Raw genomic sequence first — 20258 nt, forward strand, 5'->3', positions numbered from 1 at the left:
GGACCAGAGGAAGGCTTTGTCATCACTCTGAGCCTGACCTTGGAGGAAGGCTCTGCCAATTCCATGGGTCTAGGGCATTGATCCTAGACATAGCCATGCAATCAATATAGCCCCACTCAGCACTCTGTCTTCGCTTCACACACATTCACCCAAGGCGTCCTCAGCTACCACAACACTTCTCATCACTTTTTCTCCCTTAGTTTCTAATTGTTTTTTAAACAGGGATTTTTATATTGACCCTTAAAATGTTCATTCAACAACAACAAAAAAGGTCCTTTATCATACTATGCATTGCAATTATCACAAAAACAATTCTTGACAAATCTAAAAGATGAAATCTTTATTATCTTTCTGCTTGGAAAGGAGCAAAACTAGAAATCAATAGTGGAAGGCAAACTTAAAATGCATGATTGCATTTCAATTAAACAATCTAATTCTAAACTGCCATGGATAAAAATAAATCAATAAAGCTGGGCATGGTGGCTCGTGCCTCTAATCCCAGCACTCGGGAGGCAGAGGCAGGCAGATTTCTGAGTTTGAGGTCAGCCTGGTCTACAGAGTGAGTTCCAGGACAGCCAGGACTACACAGAGAAACCCTGTCTCGATAAATAAATAAATAAATAAATAAATAAATAAATAAATAAATAAATAAATAAATAAACAAGCAAGCGAAATTAGGAAATATTTTGAGAGAAATTTAAAAAAAATGATTATCAATGGTATCAAAACTTATGGATGTAGTAGTTAAGCCAGTGCTGAGAGGAAAGGGAAGTGAACATGGAAGGAGTCTTTACCAGGAGCGACTCTACGCTGAAAACGCAGAACAGAGTGACTCCAAAGGCAGTGCCACACCGACATAAACAGAACAAGGATAATAGGAAACTACAGCAAAAGTTAACTTTTGAAAAGGTGAACAAAATTAAGAAGCTAGGTGTACTGAGTAAGTAAAGCCAATTCTCAAGTAAAGTGAGAAAGGAAACAGGGATCATTGTTCCCACCTGCACAGAAGTACAAAGGAGTTAGGAGACTATGTGTAGTGCGTGCTGACGACATCCATGAAGTGCACAGAATACCTGGCCATTCAGCGCAGTAGATGTCTGAGATGATGACTCCACACTAACAGGACATGAGCCCCGAACGGAGAGCTAGATAGCTGTAACAACTGAATCACAAAAGTATATCTGCTGTCATTCACTACTACTCCTTGGTTAAAAAGAAACACAACCAATTAGAAGGTTACCTCAGCACAATTAAAGTGCATGTGAATAACTCAAAGCTGATGTATTGATTCATGATGAACAGTTGAACCACAACAGACAAGAATACCAGCTTTGTCACTTCATGTCTTGCCCAGAGTAATTAGTCAAGGAAAAGAAATAAAACACACTAACTGTAAATGGAAGACAGGAAAATAATCTCTGATCACAGGTAAGCTAATCTTACATGTAGAAAATTCTGTAGATTCTACAAAGAATTGTTAGACATACTAAGAAATGTGTCTGGAATGAGATGGCACATTAGAAAATGTCTCTGTCACCCCAAGAGTGAACATAGTCTGAGCTGTAAATGACTTTATTCAGAGAAGAGAATGGAGGAACAGCAGGAATCATAAAGAGAGGCTAGAGAGCAAAGAGTCACAGAGAGTGTGCAGTAGTGGAGGAAGCAGCCTGCAGTCAGTCCAGCTGCTGGGCTCAGGAAGCGGAAATTACAGTCACAGGCAAGTCACACAAGCCTGGTGACACAAAAGAAGCATGCTAGTGGAGGGACTTGCTGTGACCCTGACACCTTTAGCCTGCCAGCACCAAAGTCAAAGTTGAGTTTGCCATGCTTGTGTGACAGACATTCACCTGCTGAGCCATCTCCGGAGAAACCACCACTCAGGTCTTTTTAACATCAATGTTTCTCTAGGTGTGGACCACAGTCACGCTGTAAAGAGGACATACTCTTAAGGAGCTTATCTGGACTATTTCTAGCTGCATAAACTTTAACCCAGGGTGGGTTCGGCCATCTCTTGCCAGTCCTTTCTTGTAGACGATGTCAGTACAGAGAATCACCTTCTTGTCCTCTAATTGAGTATCTGGCCTCAGACAGCTCTATACTCTGCCTGTTCTCCTGTTTCCAAGGAGTGAAGATGATGCAGGTGTCCATAGCTACAGGATGGGGAAGGTAGATGCTTGTGACGAATAAAGAGCAATGGCTGAGTGAGAAGTGCCTGCTTCCTGATGGTTAGAGTGGATTTGGTTTTGAGTACAATCTGATAAGTATTGAATGAGCAGTGAAGGGTCTGGAGAGATGGCTCAGCAGTTAAGAGTGTGTAAAGCTTTTGCAGAGACTTGAGCTTGTTCCCAGAAACCATGCCCAAGTCACACACACTCAATACCACAGCTGCTTGTAAGTCCAGCTCCAGGGCATCTAATGCCCCCTTCTCCCTCTTCATGTGTGTGCATTTACACACACACACACACACACACACACACACACACACACACACACACACACACACACACGTCAAGCACCAGTGTGGTCCTTAGTTTATACAAACACTCAATGTTGTGTTAGTCACATGCTGTAGTCAGTCTCTGACTTCAGCTAGAGCATGCACTGTCTCCTCATAGACATGCTGAGAATTAATCTTAACGTTTTTGGATATTTTAACTCTATCAGAAGTCCACCTGTCCTAACATCTTTGATTTCCCAAGTTTTCATTTTGAGAAAAAAAATGAGAATTGCTATATCACAGTTACTCAAATGTGCTTTGAATACATTGACTATGTGCTTCAGAGTATTGTTCTTGCTCTCGTAAGAAAAATAAAACCAACTTATTAACAATGTTTAAAGCAAACTGCTTATTATTTTCTCTATGAATGAGAGAGTAAAATTAGGCTTAAAAAGGGAATAAATCACAGTTAAGGCATGTGGAATTTTCTAGATCCTTTATGAAGGCATTAGTGCAGGGCAAAGGATGCTGTAAGAGAGAATTGAAGACTAAACCTTTTGACAGGGAAATACATTTTGAGACGTGTTTAGACGTTAATGTTTTGACTGTTTTTGCAGGTCTGACAGCAGATGCTAGAGTGGTGATCAGCAGAGCGCGGGTGGAGTGCCAGAGCCACAAGCTCACAGTGGAGGATCCGGTCACTGTAGAGTATATAACTCGCTTCATAGCAACTCTAAAGCAGGTGAGCTGCACTCACCACTGTCCTTCAGTTCTCTGTTTTCTGCCATCATTGGTCCTGTCTTAGAAATAAGCAGGTGCTCCGAGCATTTAGTTCACAGGATGCCTTAGGTTCCCTATTCATTCTCAGAATTACCGCATTCACTTATCTGGGTAAAGTGGGCCGCATCGCCAGAAATCAAGATCAGTCTCAATTCTTGGAGTTATTATTATTATTGTTGTTGTTGTCATTGTTATTTATAGAATGCCAGATTTTCAAAGGAAATTTTTAACCTTCTGTAGACACAATAATATAATTCCTCAAAGTTTTCCAAAGTAATATCAATTATTTCACCAGCAAACCAAAGTCCTCCTTACCAGGTTTAGAATATGGTGTCTTCTGAATCCATGCATGCCCTGTCATTGAATGCTGAGGGTGATGGTCGCATGCAGGCCTGAGCTCTTTCTTGCAGCATGTGTGCTTGGGTGTGGCAGACTCTCCTTCTTGGTATACTCTCCAACTGTGGTGTTAGAATCTGTGACCAGCTCTGGTGGTCATTTGAAAGTGGCGTCACTTCAGTTTCTTTCTTGTTCTCCCTCTCCCTGACACCCAATCACATTATTCTGGGTTGATCATTGCTTGTTCTTCTTTTTAAAACTGTATTATTAAATTAAGTTTTAAGTAAAAGGTCACTAGATTGGAGATTATAATTGATTTTAAGGCTCTTGTAATATGTGCCAAACAGCTTTCTAGAAGGATTGATCCTGTTTGTATTGCGCAACCAGCTATCCCAGAGGGCTACTGAATGCTGGTTTTCATTTTCCTCTCTTTTGTAAGTGAGACTTGTATAATGTAATAGTTTATTTAATTTGTGTTTCCATTTAGTGACATTGAATTTTCCCATATGCTGGTTCACTCTTTTCATTTCTACTTGAGCAAATTGTCCTTCAACAGGAACGATGGATTTATTTTTAATCTTTTCTAAAAAAGATTTATTTATACCGCATTCTGCATGCATTTATGCCTGCACACCAGAAGAGGGCACCAGATCTCATAGATGGTGTGAGCCACCATATGGTTGCTGGGAATTGAACTAAGAACCTCTAAAAGAGCAACCTCTGCTCTTAACCGCTGAGCCATCTCTCCAGGCCCTGAATGAACATTTTTAGTTACATATTTATTCTGGGTGCAGTGACATGTGTCAATACTCACATGAGGACAAGCTGAGGGAGTTGTTTCTCTTCGAGCAAGGGGGGTCCTGGTAACAAAACTCAGGTGAGGCTTGGCAGCAGGTGCTTTGCCCACTTGGCTGTCCTACCAGGACTACATTCCTCTTTTCAAACCTGTGTCTGAATGTAAGGATATTCCAGTAAATATATATTGTATATTGAACAAATCCCTCCATATCTGTCCTATATTCCTGTCCTCTTTCTCTCTCCCACTCCCCTGCCCACTAAAATTCCCTCCATTGCTCTGCGGTTTCACTTCATTTGTACACATATAACATGTCATTTGTATATCCATGACACATCATTTGTATATGCATGACTCATCATTTGTACACGCATGATTTTATGTGTCTATATAAAATATAGGATTGTTTCCAGTTCCATTCACTATCCTACAACAGAGTAAGTAATTTGGTTTTTCTTCATGGTTGGAACACTCTGGTGTGTGTGTAGACCATATGTGCACACCATATTTCCTTAATCCATCCCTCTGTTAACAAGCAGTTTGTCAAGAGTAGTCTGCAAAAGCTGTAACTTAAAGATGGAATACTGGCTTTCCTTTATCTTACTGCTTTTGGGAAGCTACTGAGTCTGTTTTCAGTCCATGAACATGGGTGAGAATGCCACTCACTTTGCTGACTTGTGCCTCCAGCTGCCCTGGCAGGGAAGATACCCTGGTTCTACATGGAGACTTACAAGTGCTTTATAAATCCAAATTTGATGAATAATATACATCAAATCACTGTTTTGGTTTTTTAAAGTTTGTTGCTTCATTTTAGAAGAAATTCCAAAATTTTTGTAGTTACTTATATATTTTATTTTAATTTTCCCAGTTGTAAGAAAGGAATCTAGCAAAAAAGCAGGACACAGAACATCACACACACACACAAGGTCCTTATGTGTGGCTTTTAAAGCTGCTTCTGGAGAAATCGAGGTCTTGAGAATAGACTGTGGAAGCACAGTTGTAAGTCTGTGACAGTCAGATAGCCACTGGGAGCCCTGCACCTCCAGGCCAGAGAAGTCTCACATGCACCTTAGAGATTTAACTTTCTTACATTACCCTTTTGCTGAAGTGTAAAGACTGGAAAGTAAGAAGGTCTTTCTTGTAAGATACTGTGTAATGCGTGCTCTTCATACCTCGTGTAAACTAGAATATTAGACAGTTCACAGGAATTAAACATATCCTGTGCTTTAAAAGAGGATATTTATATTCATAGCTTAGAAGTTTATACAAACATTACTAGCAAATCATGGCATAATAAACTTGAAAAATGAGAAAATAGAACCCATGTGTAGATAAGACTGAGAGAAAGCCACTAAAAAGCTGTTTCTAACCACAGAATAACACAGAAACACATCCAGCCACAGAGTTAAGTAAAGTTACCTATGTATTCAGTCCTTAGCCTTCTGTCAGGGCTGTCTCTTCATATGGCCCATCTCAGTGAGAATGCCACTCCTTGGAGCACAAATCCAGGAAGTTCCCAGACACAAAAGTAATAAGAAATACAATTGGTTTCAGTGTCTGTGTGGGAAATCTGTGCTTTTCTTCAAGAGAAACAAAAGATCCCTTTTCTTGGGACAGAAGGAGATGACGCAGTGCAGTGAACAGAGAATATTTGGTAGCAATATTATCTAGTAGGAGTAGCCCCTAACAGTAGCCACAGTGTTCCTCTAGGCAAACAAGGGCGGACCTCCAAAGCACAGCTTATTAACTTAGCTCCCCTGACAAGCAAAACAAATGCTCAGTCTTCCACTGGGTCAAAGAGATTTCATACTGTCTTAGTCGTGGTTCTTTTGTTGTGAAGAGACACCATGGCCATGACAACTCTTATAAAAGAAAGCATTTAATTGGGCCTGCTTACAGTTTCAGAGGGTTAGCTGACTATCATCATGATGAGAGCATTGTGGCACACAGACAGACACGGTGCTGGAGAGGAGCTGAGAGTTGTGCATCTGGATCCACAGCCAGCAGGAAGAGAGAGACACAAAGCATGGCTTGAGCTTTTAATACCCTAAAGCCCTCCAATAAGGTCACGCCTACTAATTGCTAAAATAGTGTCACTCTCTGGTGACCAAGCATTCAAATACATGAGCCTCTGGGGCCATTCTTATTCAGGCTACCACACATACTTGGTGGACTGAAGAATGAAATCCATTTGACATGAAAAAAATAAGAGGGAAGGAAAACAGCAGCCAAAGGGGGTAGAGAAGTGGGGGGACTGAAGGGAAAGACATAGCTGAGAACAACATTTATATGGTAATCTATAATTTTATTTAAAAATGGGAAATAACAAAAGTGGAGTAGGAATCTTTTAAGAAAAAAACCCCGATATATTAGCAAATTTGTGATTCTGTTTTACAGATCATACACACTGATTTATTAAAAATGTCATTATGAATTAACAATAGTCAAGAAACACTAAATACAATAAAATTAGAAAAGTAGGGGCCGGAGGGATGGCTCAGAGGTTAAGAGCATTTAACTGCTCTTCCAGAGGACCGGATGTTGTTGGGTGCTAGCAGCTCATAACCACCTGTAACTCCAGTTCCACGGGATCCCAGTACTCACATCCACACACCCACATGAAGACACATATACATAATTAAAATCAGTGCAAAGATTTTTTAGAAAAATCATCAGAAAAGTAGATAATTTTGATGGCAATGCTTTTGTTACTAAATTTTCTCTGATCTGATAGTGTGTGTGCTGGTTTGACTAAGCATGGCCCCAGAGGCTCATCTATTTGAATGCTTGGTGACCAGGAGTGACCCTATGTGAAAGGATTATAACAGCTAGGAGATGTGGCCTGGTTGGAGGAGGTGTGTCATGAGGGGGTAGGCTTTGAGGTTTCAAAAAGCCCACACCAGGCCCAGTCTCTCTTTCCTGTTAGCTGCTTCTCCGTGTTCCCTGCCATGATGGTACTGGACTAGTAACCCTCCAATTACACGCTGGCTTTTGTAAAAGTTGCCTTGGCTATGGTGTCTCTTCACAGCAGTAGAACAGTAACTAAGACAGTGTTATAGTAAAAACAAATTTTATTTTTTAGAAATATACCCAGAGCAATGGACGAAGGCCTTTTGGTATTTCAGCCTTAATTGTAGGCTTTGATGATGACGGCATCCCAAGATTGTATCAGACAGATCCTTCCGGTACTTACCATGCTTGGAAAGTGAGTAACAAATTTATTAATTTTTCATAGAAGTTGTCAGATAAGTGCTTTAATTTATTGCAAAATTTGTAATAAATGTAAATGCTTTATTGCTTTCAGGGACATAACAGAATTATGTTGCATTAAAATATGGACAGTGACACAGACTAGTCATTTCACTCTTTAGAAATAATGGTTTATGATTGTGAAAGACCTTAGTTTAAGCCGGCCATGATGGTACATGCCTGTAATCCCAGCTTTTATGAAGCCAGGACCACAGAATTGCTGGTCAGCCAGGGTTACATGTGGGAGTTTCAGGTCAGCCTGAGTGAGATCTTGACTCAGAAAACAAAACAAAACAAAACAAACCCAAAACAGATGAATAAACACCACATTGATGTTTGATGCCTATTAATATTTTATACATGCACATCATTAGATTCCATTCATATTTGTTCATCCATTACCCTTCCTGTTTCTTACGACCCCTACCTCACAAACCTACTTGTGAGGAGAAAGTGTAATAATTGTCTTTCTAAGTCTGATTTCTATAGCAAAATAATTTGTTCCATTTATATGTATGGATGTTTTGTCTGAATGCATGCATGTCCAGTGCTCTCAGAGGCCAGAAAGGTAATCAGATCCTTTGGAACTGGTGTAAGCCATCATGTGAGTGTGCTCTTAACTGCTGAGCTATGTCTCCAATCCCATGTCCTCTATTCTAGGAGTCAGGTAACCATAAACTCCAATACATACTATGTGTTAGTATATAGCAATAATCTTCATATAATAAGTGGAATTGTTTTTCTGCAGGGGAGGGGGCTGGAGAGATGGTTCAGCAGTTAAGAGCACTGACTGCTCTTCCAGAGGTCCTGAGTTCAATTCCCAGCAATCACGTGGTGGCTCACAGCCATCCGTAATGAGATCTGATGCTCTTTTCTGGTATGTCTGAAGAGAATGACAGTGTACTCACATACATTAAATAAATAAATAAATAAATAACTCTTTAAAAATGTTATTACACTTATTTATTTGTGTATGGTGTAGAGGCAGTAGTAGGTCTCTTCTTCAGTCTTCTGGATCCTGAGGATCCAACTGAGGTTCATCAGGGTCAGCAGGCTACACATCCTGCCTGCAGAGCCAGCTCAATGCCCTTACTTGCTCTCTCTGCCTTCCAGTCATTGCCCCAGACAAACCTAATTGTTATATGATCAGTCTTGAAATATTTTTTAAGCCTACTATCTTCAGTTTGCAGTTATCTTTACAACATTACTATCCATTCTAATGTTGTTTTAAATTTGCATAAATGGTTTTCATTTTAGTTTGTCTAATGCCTTAAGGCATCAGGAAAAGGAGTTCTGATTTGTTTCCCATTAGTTAGGAAAATGAGAGAATGTTCAAATTGTTTGAAACTTCACCAGTGACCCGAATTTGAAGCATGCTCTGCTCTGGTATCTGCCAAAGTCAAATGGTGGTCTTAGCTCTAGTCCAGTGAAAATATGTTCTCTGTAGAAACATCCTCCACATACATGGGAACTTACAGACTGTGTCCAGTATCAAAGAAGACTTTATTTGGATTTATTAGAGTGGCTTATAGACTGTGATCCAGCTAGTGCAAGAATGGCTGTCTACCAATGGAAAGTCCAAGAATCCAATCCAGTTCAGTTCCATAAGACTGGATGTCTCAGCTTACACCAGAATCCTGGGGAAGCAGGCTCTAGTACCAGCACAGGAATAGACTTGTCAGCAACAGTGAAGGCAAGCAGGCATCGCACGAGCTTCCTTCTTCCATATCCTTTCTATAGACTGACACCAAAGGTTTGACCCATATTAAAGTGGGTCTTCCAATTTCAAATGATTTAATTACAAAAAAATCCCTTTCCAGGTGAGTTGGTCTACAGAGCGAGTTCCAGGACACTCAGGGGTAAACAGATAAACTCTGTTTTGGGAAACAAACAAACAAATAAACTCCCTTACAGGTACCAGCCACTTGGGTTTTAGTTAATTTAGATATAGTCAAGGTGACAAAAATAGCCATGATAGTGGCTAAAATTATATACGTGCTTCCTGATCGATGCCTTGGGAAGGAAATAACATTACCTTTGAAGTATTCATACCACTGGGTTTAACCTGAGTCTAATAAGGAAGGAACAATCAGATATATTCAGAACATAAACTAGTCTCTTGCTATTGAAAGACATAAATCAAAACAGGCAAATGTGAACCATAATTGTTGGTTATATTCTGGATGGGAAAATAGACTCAAAGAAGATTCTAGAGGTGCAGATATAGTTATATGTGGGCTTACATTAGATAATATTGTGAAGTCTTCTGGATGTGGTAAGTATAATGTAGTCAAATAAGACTACCTAGGACTGGCAAGATGGCTTGGGAGGTAAAGATGGTTGGCCAAATCTTATGACTTGAGTTAAATAGCCAGGACCCCCCTGATGGAAGAAAACCAACTTCTTCAAATTGTCCTCTGACCTCTACCCACCAACACAATTTATACCCACAAAATAAATTAATGAATGTAATAAAATATGGTATCTATAATACTGAAAGTGTGTGTGTGTGTGTGAATGGAGAAAAGTGCAATACATATCTCAGTGTTAGTGTCAGGTGTATAGTTAAAGAATATACTGTTAATATTTCATGTTCTTAAGTTTTGAAATCCCTCCCAAAAGGCAGGTGATGAGGAAGGCAGTGGCTAGTTTTGTCTTTTTAAGATGATGAAGAGGAGCATAGAAGTAGAACAGTAGCTAGATGAGAACACAGATGCAAGGGAACTCTTCTTCCTTCACCAAGAGGACCAAGGACGATTTGCTTAGACCTGTTCTGAACACTGGAGATAGGAGTGCCTAAAACAAGCCAGTTATATTCTAGATGCTAGAGAACGACAAGCCTGTGTGGTGGCATGATAGGTGAGTTATGTTAGAAGACTCTGTCCAGATGACTTGTTATGAAAGTAGATGTTTATCAAATATTTCCTATATAACAGTTGCTGAGACTTAAAAGTCTAAAGTATCTAGCCAAATCAGATATAAAGTATAAATTACAGTTCTCAAAATCTAATCTTCAAACCTCTGATCCAGGAGGTAACTGGTTTTCATTGACCTCCCCATTAATTCTTCTATGAGTGTGTACAGTATTTTCTATGTCTTTCATGGCCAATGAGATCTGGTAGCCAGACATTCACCATGTCTGATCTCAGGACCATTCCAGTGAAACTGTCAGCTCTCATGGGAGTTCCATGTTGAGGTAGATTTCTTTACCTCAGAAGTTCTCTTCATATCTACTGTACCTAGTGCCTTAGCTGGTATCTATGAAACTCCAGCGCTGCACGATGATTATAAGAGAAAGGGTATCTCAAAATCTTGAGATATAGTAGTATATCTCAAGCAATATCCAAGGTTAGCAGGAGACCCTAATGTCTTGGAAAAAAAAGACTGATAATCTGGAAAAGAGTATCAAGATGGGTAGCATGAGAAATAAATCTAAATTTGGTGTGAATCTTTTTGAGTGTGTCCCTTGATGTCTGAAAGTCTATTGTATTTCTGCTTGTACACCGCCAGTTTGTCTAGCCCCTGCAAGGAGAGTTTGCCAAAATCAACCAGCCAGTTGTCAATTTCAGTGTAAAGTGTGAGTCTTTATCTAGCAACAGCTGGCTATGCAGGTCCATGACCTCCATTAGCACAGCCCCTGTATAGACCATGCACAGTGCAGCAGAGGAGTCAAGGAGCCTGGAACTGCTGAGTTCCTTCATGGTGTATGGAAAAAGTGGCAAATCACAGTTGCATGGAAGGGACTGCCTCTGGGTCTGGAAAATATGGTCTGAACTTCGTGATTTCATGACACTAGCAGGTATGTTACATGTACAGAGCTGGCTGACCTGGACAAGTCCTTAGTTAGGGGTTATTGCTGAGAAGAGACACCATGACCAAGACAACTCTTGTAAGGAGCAACATTTAACTAGGGCTGGCTTACAGGATCAGAGGTTCAGTTCATGTAGGAAACATGGTAGCATCCAGGCAGACACAATGCTGGATAAGGAGCCAAGAGTTCTGTATCTTGATGTAGTCAGGAGAAAGCTGTCTTCCAGGCAGCCAAGAGGAGGGTCTTAATGTCCACCCCCACAGTGACACATTTTCTCCAGCAAGGCCACAATCTCCTAATAGTGCCACTCCCCGGACCAAGCATATCAAATCACCAAATTGTACTCCTTGACCCCCATAGGTTTGTTCAAACACTTGAGTCTATGGGGTCTATACCTAAACATAGAATAATGCAAAATATATTTCATTCAACTTTCAACATCCCCATAGTCTGTAACAGTGTCAACAGTGTTCCAATCACTTAACTGTCAAAAGGCAGACCCATGCCTCCACCATCACAGGACACACATTATCATTCCAAAACATCACCATGAGGAAATACTGGACCAAAGCAAGACCAAAATCCAGCTGAGCAAACTCTAAGCTTTGATTCTCCATGCCTGATGTCAAAATGCTCTTCAGATTTCCAACTCCTTTCTGCTCTGTTGGCTGCAACAAACTTCTTTCTTCTAGGCTGCTTCCACTCTGTTAGCAACTTTCCTTAGCAGATATCCCATGGCTCTGGCATCTCAAACATCTTGGGGTCTCCAAGGCAACTTAAACTTTACAGCTTCTTGTTCCAGTGCCTGAGATCCACACATGATTTTCAGGGCTCCTCCAAAGGGCTTGCACCACTTCTCCAGATCTGCTCTCTGTAGCACTCTGGGGTCTGGTTGACTCCACTCTACTGTTGCTGCTGTTCTTGGTGATTATTTCATGGTACTGGCATCTCCAATTCACTGGAGTCTTCCACTCCTACTGTTTCACCAATAGTCCCTCATAGGTTCCTTTCATGATGACAAGCCTCAAATTCTTTGCATGGCCATCAACTGTAACTGTGGCTGCACTTTTACCAGTGGCCTTCCCTGGCCTCTCACAGTGCCAGGCCTCACCAGTACCACCTGGGTAATTATTAAACATTACCAAGTTCAGCTGAAACTTGAGGAACACAGCCTCTTTGTGCTCTCAGAAAACACTTCCCAGAAGATGTCCCCTCAGTGATGCTGATCTCTTCTTAATCACCACTAACTTCTTAGCTCTAGCTAGCCAGCATCAGTTGTCTCAGTAGTCCCCTCTAGACTCAAAAGCCAGAGCCACATGGCCAAAGCTGATACTTGCTGGAGCTGGAACCTGACCCCCTTGTTCTATTACATCTTCACCAGATTTCTGTTTTCTAACTCCTTCACTGCTTAAGCTAGACTATCCAGGACCTTGCTCTGTAGATTGACCTTGAACTCAGAGATCTGCATGACCATGTGTCCTGAATGCTGGGATTAAAGTCATGTACCATAGCACCTGAACTTAACTTTTTCTTTTCCTCTTTTCTCTTTTTTCTTTCTTTCTCTTTCTTTCTTCTTTCTTTCCTTCTTTTTCTTTCTTTTTTTTGTTTGTTTGTTTTTTGTTTTTTGAGACAGGGTTTCTCTGTGTAGCCCTGGCTGTCCTGGAACTCACTTTGTAGACCAGGCTGGCCTCGAACTCAGAAATCCATCTGCCTCTGCCTCCCAAGTGCTGGGATTAAAGGCGTGCGACACCACTGCCCGGCTTAACTTTTTCTTTACCTGGGATTTGCTCTGTTCTAGGTTGGCCTTGAACTCATAGATCTGCTTGCCTCTGTCTCCTAGAATTAAAGGCATGTACCGCCATGCCTAGGCCTAAGCTTTTCATGGCTACAATGCCTCAAGATCCAGATCAAAATCCTATGCCTCCATTTTTGGATTATAGTTCATTCCAGATTAAAAGTCCTAGTGAAAACAATTACCAATTAATAATAACATCTAACATGATATAACTATTTCTTGTTCAGTGGCAAACAATAAGCTTAGCTAAGTGGGATCTTGCCTCAAAGTGGCCATTCCCTTAATCTGCTTATCTCCTTGAACACAGGGTTTAATTCCATTTCCCTTCCTGGTGCCCCTTTATTACATGCGGACTTTTTCTTTTGTCAATGCAATTAATCAAAATCTCTTTACCTTAGCCTCAGGTAGACTCTTCAAACACGGGCAAAAAACAGTCACATTCGTCACCAAAATATAACAAGAACTGTATCTAGGCTATATACACAGACGATTCCTCTGAAATCTCTTGAGCTAGGCCCCCACACATCAAATCACCCCCAGGAACACTGTCTTTCATGCGTCTACTCGTATGTCCTAATAAGCCCCACTTAAAGCATTCCACTGCTTTCTAAATCCAAAGTCCCAAACCCACATTCTTCCAAACAAAAGCAGTCAGGCTGATCACAGCAATACCCTAGTCCCTGGTTTCAACTTATATCTTATTAGGGTTTTATTACTGAGAAGAGACACTACGAACAAGGCAACATTTATTTGGGGCTGGCTTACAGGCTCAGAGGTTGAGTCCATGCAGAAAGCATGGCAGCATCCAGGCAGGCAATGGTGCTGGATAAGAAACCAAAAGTTCTACATCTTCATCAGAATTCAGTCAGGAGAAGACTGTCCTCCAGGCAGCTAGGAGAAGGGTCTCAAAGGCTACCCCACAGTGACACACTTCCTCCACAAGGCCACACAAGGCCACTCCAACCAACAAGGTCCCACCTCCAATAGTGACATTCCTTGGGTCAAGCATATTCAAACCACCACAGATGCTCAGTGTTCTCTATCAAAGACCTTTAAATCAGAGTGACCAACAGGCTTGGCCAATTTACAACTAATTCTGTAGTTTAGGTGATAGGAGACAATCTTACAGCAACCAACCCAAAGTGAATTGTCCAATTGCATCCTGCTCTAAGAATAGATGAGTTCCATAACTGTATCTCTTCTGGCATGCAAGCTGACTGAGTCTAATAGCTGTGCATTTTAGTATCATCTCAATCCAGAGATATTAATGATTCCTTCACTGTCAGCATGTGAATTAAGCTGAGGAGCAGGGTACTATTCTCGCCAGTAAAGTCTAGGCATCTTGCAAATGTGAGCAAGTGACCAGATATAACTACCTCCATAGATTTAAATGATAATTGGCAAAGATTGCAGATGGGACCTTTTTTGCACCACTGGTTGAATAAGGTATGGGCAGGTGACTCGCCAGCTGGCTAATTAGACTGTGCCCCTGCGGTTACCAGTTGAAGGCTAAGGCCTTATAAATACTTGGAGAAGTCTTTGAGAGTTAGTTTCCCATTCCTACCCCTTTGATATTCTCAGCACTTCCTCAGAGGGCAAGATTGAACATCTGGAACCCAATAAAAATGCTAGGTCAGTCGTCATGTGATTGACCAGATGACTGTGTTCTCACTTCCTTTCCCACAGTGTATCTGAGGCTAGCTGTGCCCTACAGCCCACAAAGTAAAACTCATAACAACAGTTTTTATAGGTGGACAAGTAAACTGATTAAATATGGTAAAGCTGCTGATGCCGGAGCACCGAGCCTTAGTGGTACTTACTACTCTACACCATCAGGAATTTGCAGCAAGTAAATGAGGAAATTCAAGTTATCTTTGGTGAAAGAGCAGATGCTGTTCATTGCTGCTGTAAAATTCTGGCTACATGAGCAGCCCTGTAGCTTTTTGTGTGATGGAGCGATCAGCATACAGCACCTCTGTAAGCAGAGTGGGAATTCTGCTCAGAAACACAATAAGGTTATTCTTTCCTTTGCAAGTCAAACTGCCCATACTTAATAGCACTTCACTTGTGTCTCATAGAACAATAGACAACAATGGTGTTTATTAAGATGTGAAATTTGCCAAGATGTGTTCTCAGGATTGAACAGGCTGAGCCGGTTTGTGCAGAAAACACCAGATACTATTTGTTGCTAATGATACAATTCAAGGTTTTAAGCAAGATTTAGAAACATCTATCTATCACACTGTGCCTGACAGTTTCTCAGTATTCCTTTGATGAAACTATTGGTAAAAAGGAGTTTACTTATTTGATATTTTAGAAATGAGATAGGTCAACAGTTAGAATGTCTGTATAATTCAGTGAGCCAGTGTTTTCCAGGTGACCAAGGCACAGTATAAAAGATTCATTCCAAACTCCCAATGATCATCAACCATTCAAAGTTAAAACTGATCACAGCATCCTGTTACTGAATGAAGAGAATAAAAGATTTGGGAGCAGCCTGAGATATGTACAGCATACGGAGAAGCATTTACAAAAGCAAACCAAAACCAAAACCAAAAAAAATTAAAATACTGTCACTGCTGAGAACAGAAGTCTAAAAATTGTAGGGTTGTTTTGTTTGCTTGCTTTTTGGTTTGTTTGCTTTTAGACAGGCTCTTTCTGTGTGGTTCATGCTGGCCTAGAACATATGTCTCAGCTTCCTGACTTCTGGGATTATAGGCATGTACAACTTTATCCTAACAAGAAAATTTTAGTTTACTTTAAATAATTGTTGGCCAAGAGACTTTTGTGTAAACAGTTTTAATAGTTCCAATTTTAAAAGTTTAAAACACTTGGTTCCAGATTCCACCCTGTAATCAACTGTTAGAAAACAACTACCTTGAGTAGAATACGAACATTTCACTGAGAAGGACATTAAAATGTCCCTTCCTTTCTTAACACTCGAATGATGCTATAGTTCACCCAAATTAATAGTATTTCAAAACATTGAGTGTGAAATAACAGAAAAATTCTGCTTTTATGTGTGTGTGCATGTGTGTGTTAAAGTTTTTTTCTAAGATGTATTTTTATGTGTATGGGTTTCACTTGCATATATATGTCTGTGTACCATGAATACATCTAATACCAGAAGAGGGCATCGCATCCTTTAGAAGTAGACTACAGGTGCTTGTTCAGTTGCCATGTGGGGTGGGTGCTTGTAATAAAAGCCAGGTCCTCTGGAAGAAGAGATTGCACTCTTAACTACCGAGCCATCTCTCTGCTCCTCAAGTTTACTTTTTAAAAAGTATTTTATTTTTAATTAAATTATAATCACATCACTTTCCCTCTTTGCTTCCCTCCCTCCATCTCCTCCCTACCCCTGCTCCCTCTCAAGTGTATAGCCTCTTTTTCTTCACTCTTGTTACACACATATGTATGACTGTGTGTATTTGTGAGAATATGTATGTATGTATGCATACACACAAAATTGCTGAGTCTGTCTGCTTCATGTTGCTTTTATTATGTAGAGATTTTAGGGTTATCCATGTTGTTTTGAATAACCAACTAGTGGGCTCATCCCCGGGGATTCTACCTCTCTCAGTAGTTATTAGCTGCCTGCATCTCTCCATAGAGGTGGGGCCCTGTGATATTTTCTCTGTCCCCACTGGCATGTTCACACAGAAAAGGTAGCTTAGGTGTCTCTCTCATCTCAAAGGACACAAAAATTAAAGTCCTACTTTAAAAATCTCATTTAACCTCAGTTATCTCACTAAACATATTAGCTTCAAGACTGTCTTATTGAAGGGTTGGGACTTCAACTTATAAATTGAAGGAAACATAACAAATTCTAGTAAGTTAATATAAGTGTTATGGTTTTATTTTCCAAAGCAGGGGTAGGGTAGGGTAGGGTGAGGAACTGTGTGAGGATATTGTAAGAAAACCCTTTGAAAGCAGTTTGCAATTCAAGACACCAGAACTTTGAGGTTCCATTTCTGAAGCCACCTAATTGGTGGTATTTTGTAATGGTAGACCAAAAAAGGCTAACACAGCAAACAGAATAGGCTTGTTATTTTTAAATGGATTAAGAATTTCAACATTGTCTCAGTCTTCTCTTCTCTTCTCTTCTCTTCTCTTCTCTTCTCTTCTCTTCTCTTCTCTTCTCTTCTCTTCTCTTCTCTTCCTCTTTTCGTTTTTCAGTTTTTCAAGACAGGGTTTCTCTGTGTAATAGCCCTGACCAACCTGGAACTCACTCTGTAAACCAGGTTGGCCTAGAACTCAGAGAGATCTTCCTGTTGGCATTATAGGTGTGTACTCCACTGACCAGCCTCAGTGTTTATTTCTAATTACTGGGTTTGGGCTTCCTTTTATGCCATAGTATTTACATATTATGTAAATTAGCTTGCTACTATTTTATGGTAAAAGACTCAAATGCCCCTGAGTCAGAAGCAGTACTGAAGTGGAAACCTAAGGGTTCTTTGGAAAGTCAGTTGTGTTGGATTGTGTTTTGCTGGGACAAACACATGAAGGAACAATTTGCTGAAGCAGACACAGGTGAAAGGATGTTCTACTAAAGCAAGCACATGAAAGGACATGTGATAAAAGGATTCTTTGCTAACAGCACACATGTATCGGTCCACCTTACATTGCACCATTCAGCTCCGTCTGTCAGGACTCCATAGAGAGAAATGCACCAAAAATCTTCTGGTTTTGTGCTACAGATTCTTGCCGCTTCAGCGGACTTGGGCCAATTGGTAGAGTGATGTCAGTAAGTCTAGTCGCCGCCTATTTGTAACACCACTTCAGTCAGAGAATCTATGTTATGCTCCAGGTAGGAAATTGATCTTTCTAGGTACTGGATATTTTCATCTATGTCTGCTTCTAAACCGTTATGATTCTTTTTCTGTAATGCCAGTGCAGCTATTCCAGTGCTGGCTCTGGCTAGTCCTGTCCCTAGAATCAATGCTAAGATCAAAGAGATAGGTTCTCTTTTTTGTTTCATTAAGCCTCTCTCAGTTTGTCCTACCAAAGTTTTCAGCACTGTTCCTCTGAATAGTAGGTTATACGGGGCACTAATTGAACCAAGATGTAGAACCCATCTGGGGTAGAAGAATTAAGAACTGCCCCATTCACACAAGGGGTCAGTCCTGTTAAGCAGGCCCACCATGCCTGTTCTGGGGGGGGGGATAACTCATTTGAGTAGACTATGGGAATAGTCTGATCACAGAGGTGTTGATGCAATAAGGGGAACTTTCCCAGGCAGATACCCTGTTCTGCTATGATTTGGAGGGTTAAAGCCAGACCTTCCTGATTATTATTCCTAATTATATGATCATTCATCTACATGCATAATCCCTTTTAGAAATATTGCATTATGCTATTAACCCAATACCTTTATAAAAGGTGGGTCTGACATATAATATAACCGCAGGAGGTGGTAAGTCCAGGTTTGGAAGCATTTAATATCTGGAAGGTATTTACCATCATTGACCAGAGGGGATTGGCTTGATTCTGGTTGTTTAAGAGAGCTCTGGAACTAAGGGTCCCTGAGATTGGGTAACTGATGGTAACGTAGTTTTTGTTCTTGAAGATGTTGGGGCCAGTACTGGTTTAGGGGGTGCTAGAATTTTATTTGGGCCTATTGCCATTGGTGACTTGTCTGTGGTTGGCCTCATTAGGAGTTAGACTGTAAAAAGTGACCCAGGATTGTAACCCTCGATGATGCTGAGCCAGAGACCCCAAGACTTCCTGGCTTCCCATCCCTTGGCTTGTTTTCCCTTGTCAGTGACCTGAGCAAAACTTTGGGATTGTCTCTTTGTTGGGCAACCATGGAAAGACCCTCTTTTGACACCGTTTATCCTCTATTTCCAGTGACTGTTTCACATCCCCAGGCAGCACAGTAGAACTGTTCGGGATCCCCATATTTGATAGTTCTTTTTGCCCTGGATATATGGGAAAAGTTTCCCATCAGCACTCAGGGTGTGAGTCTTGAGGTGTCTGTAGGGTGTTGGGCCATGAGTTGTCAGCCAGATAGCATAAATCAAAAATCAAGTCTGAGAACCAGGATATTCCAGTTGGCCCTTTTGTATAAGCCAAATGGGCATGATAACCAGTCGCCCAAGTTAAATCAAAAGGCTGGTGTGGGTTAGGGGTTGCAGTACGTACAGTTAGCAGGACCATGTCAATTTTAACTTGAGAGGATTGGTGTCCCTTTGAAACTTCCATTCCACTGAGGCTGGGGCCAGGTAGTCTTCTTTAGTGGAGAAGGGACATCAGGTCTGGTGTGTGTGCAGTGCACCCAGGCAGTAATTCCATTCATTTAGTGGAGAAGGACTATCAGGTCTGGTGTGTGTGCAGTGCACCCAGGCAGTAATTCCATTCATTTAGTGGAGAAGGGACATCAGGTCTGGTGTGTGTGCAGTGCACCCAGGCAGGAAGTCCATTCATTTTGATGGCGGTTGGCAAGGTCAAGAGGATGATGCAAAGTCCTTTGCATCTGGTTCAAGCACGCCTTGGTGAAATCTCCTCACATAGGCTCAGTCTCCTGGTCAAAACTTGAGGCTCTGGAAGCAGGCCTGCTTCATAACGGGCACGTAGTTTGGGCCAAACATGTTTATGAGACCATTTGGTAGCTCTGACCCTAAACATTAAATCATCATCCTCCAGTTCTGCAATGGCTGATGCCTGCAGGCTGGGTCCAATGGGGGCTGGGATAACCCCAAGGGGGTTGGGTACATCTGGTAAGGAGAATTCCTTACTTGATATAGAGCAAAGGGAAGGAACATCATCCAGTCCCCACCACTCTCCGGCTAATTTAGTTAAGGTCACTTTTCAATGTTCTATTCATTCTTTCTACCTGCCCTGAACTTTGGGTAGGCTGATGAGTAAAGAGAACAGTGTCTAAGAGGTCAATAAGGTCCTTAGGGGTCTCAGAAAATGGGACATTTTTCGTCCTCCAATTATAGAAGTTAGCAGCATCAAAGGGCCTGTAGTGGTGAGGTTGATTTCCATGTTGGTCTGCTGGCCCCATTGCCTGTAGAGGCAGAGCAGTGGAGTCTGCTTCCAGCCCTCTAGAGTC

At 41.1% G+C, this 20258-nt stretch overlaps 1 protein-coding gene across 1 annotated transcript in view; it reads left to right on the forward strand.

The window, feature by feature from the left end:
* Psma8 (proteasome 20S subunit alpha 8) overlaps window positions 1-20258 on the forward strand; it is a 57326-nt gene that overhangs the window by 18388 nt on the left and 18680 nt on the right. Inside the window, exons 3-4 of the mRNA XM_021150704.1 lie at window positions 3055-3179; window positions 7432-7554. Of these exons, the coding sequence (XP_021006363.1) occupies window positions 3055-3179; window positions 7432-7554 (248 nt within the window). The remainder of the gene's footprint in view (window positions 1-3054; window positions 3180-7431; window positions 7555-20258) is intronic.

This window comes from Mus caroli, unplaced genomic scaffold, assembly GCF_978045245.1.
Source record: "Mus caroli unplaced genomic scaffold, Mus_caroli_1 scaffold_19, whole genome shotgun sequence".
NCBI classification, from domain to species: domain Eukaryota; kingdom Metazoa; phylum Chordata; class Mammalia; order Rodentia; family Muridae; genus Mus; species Mus caroli.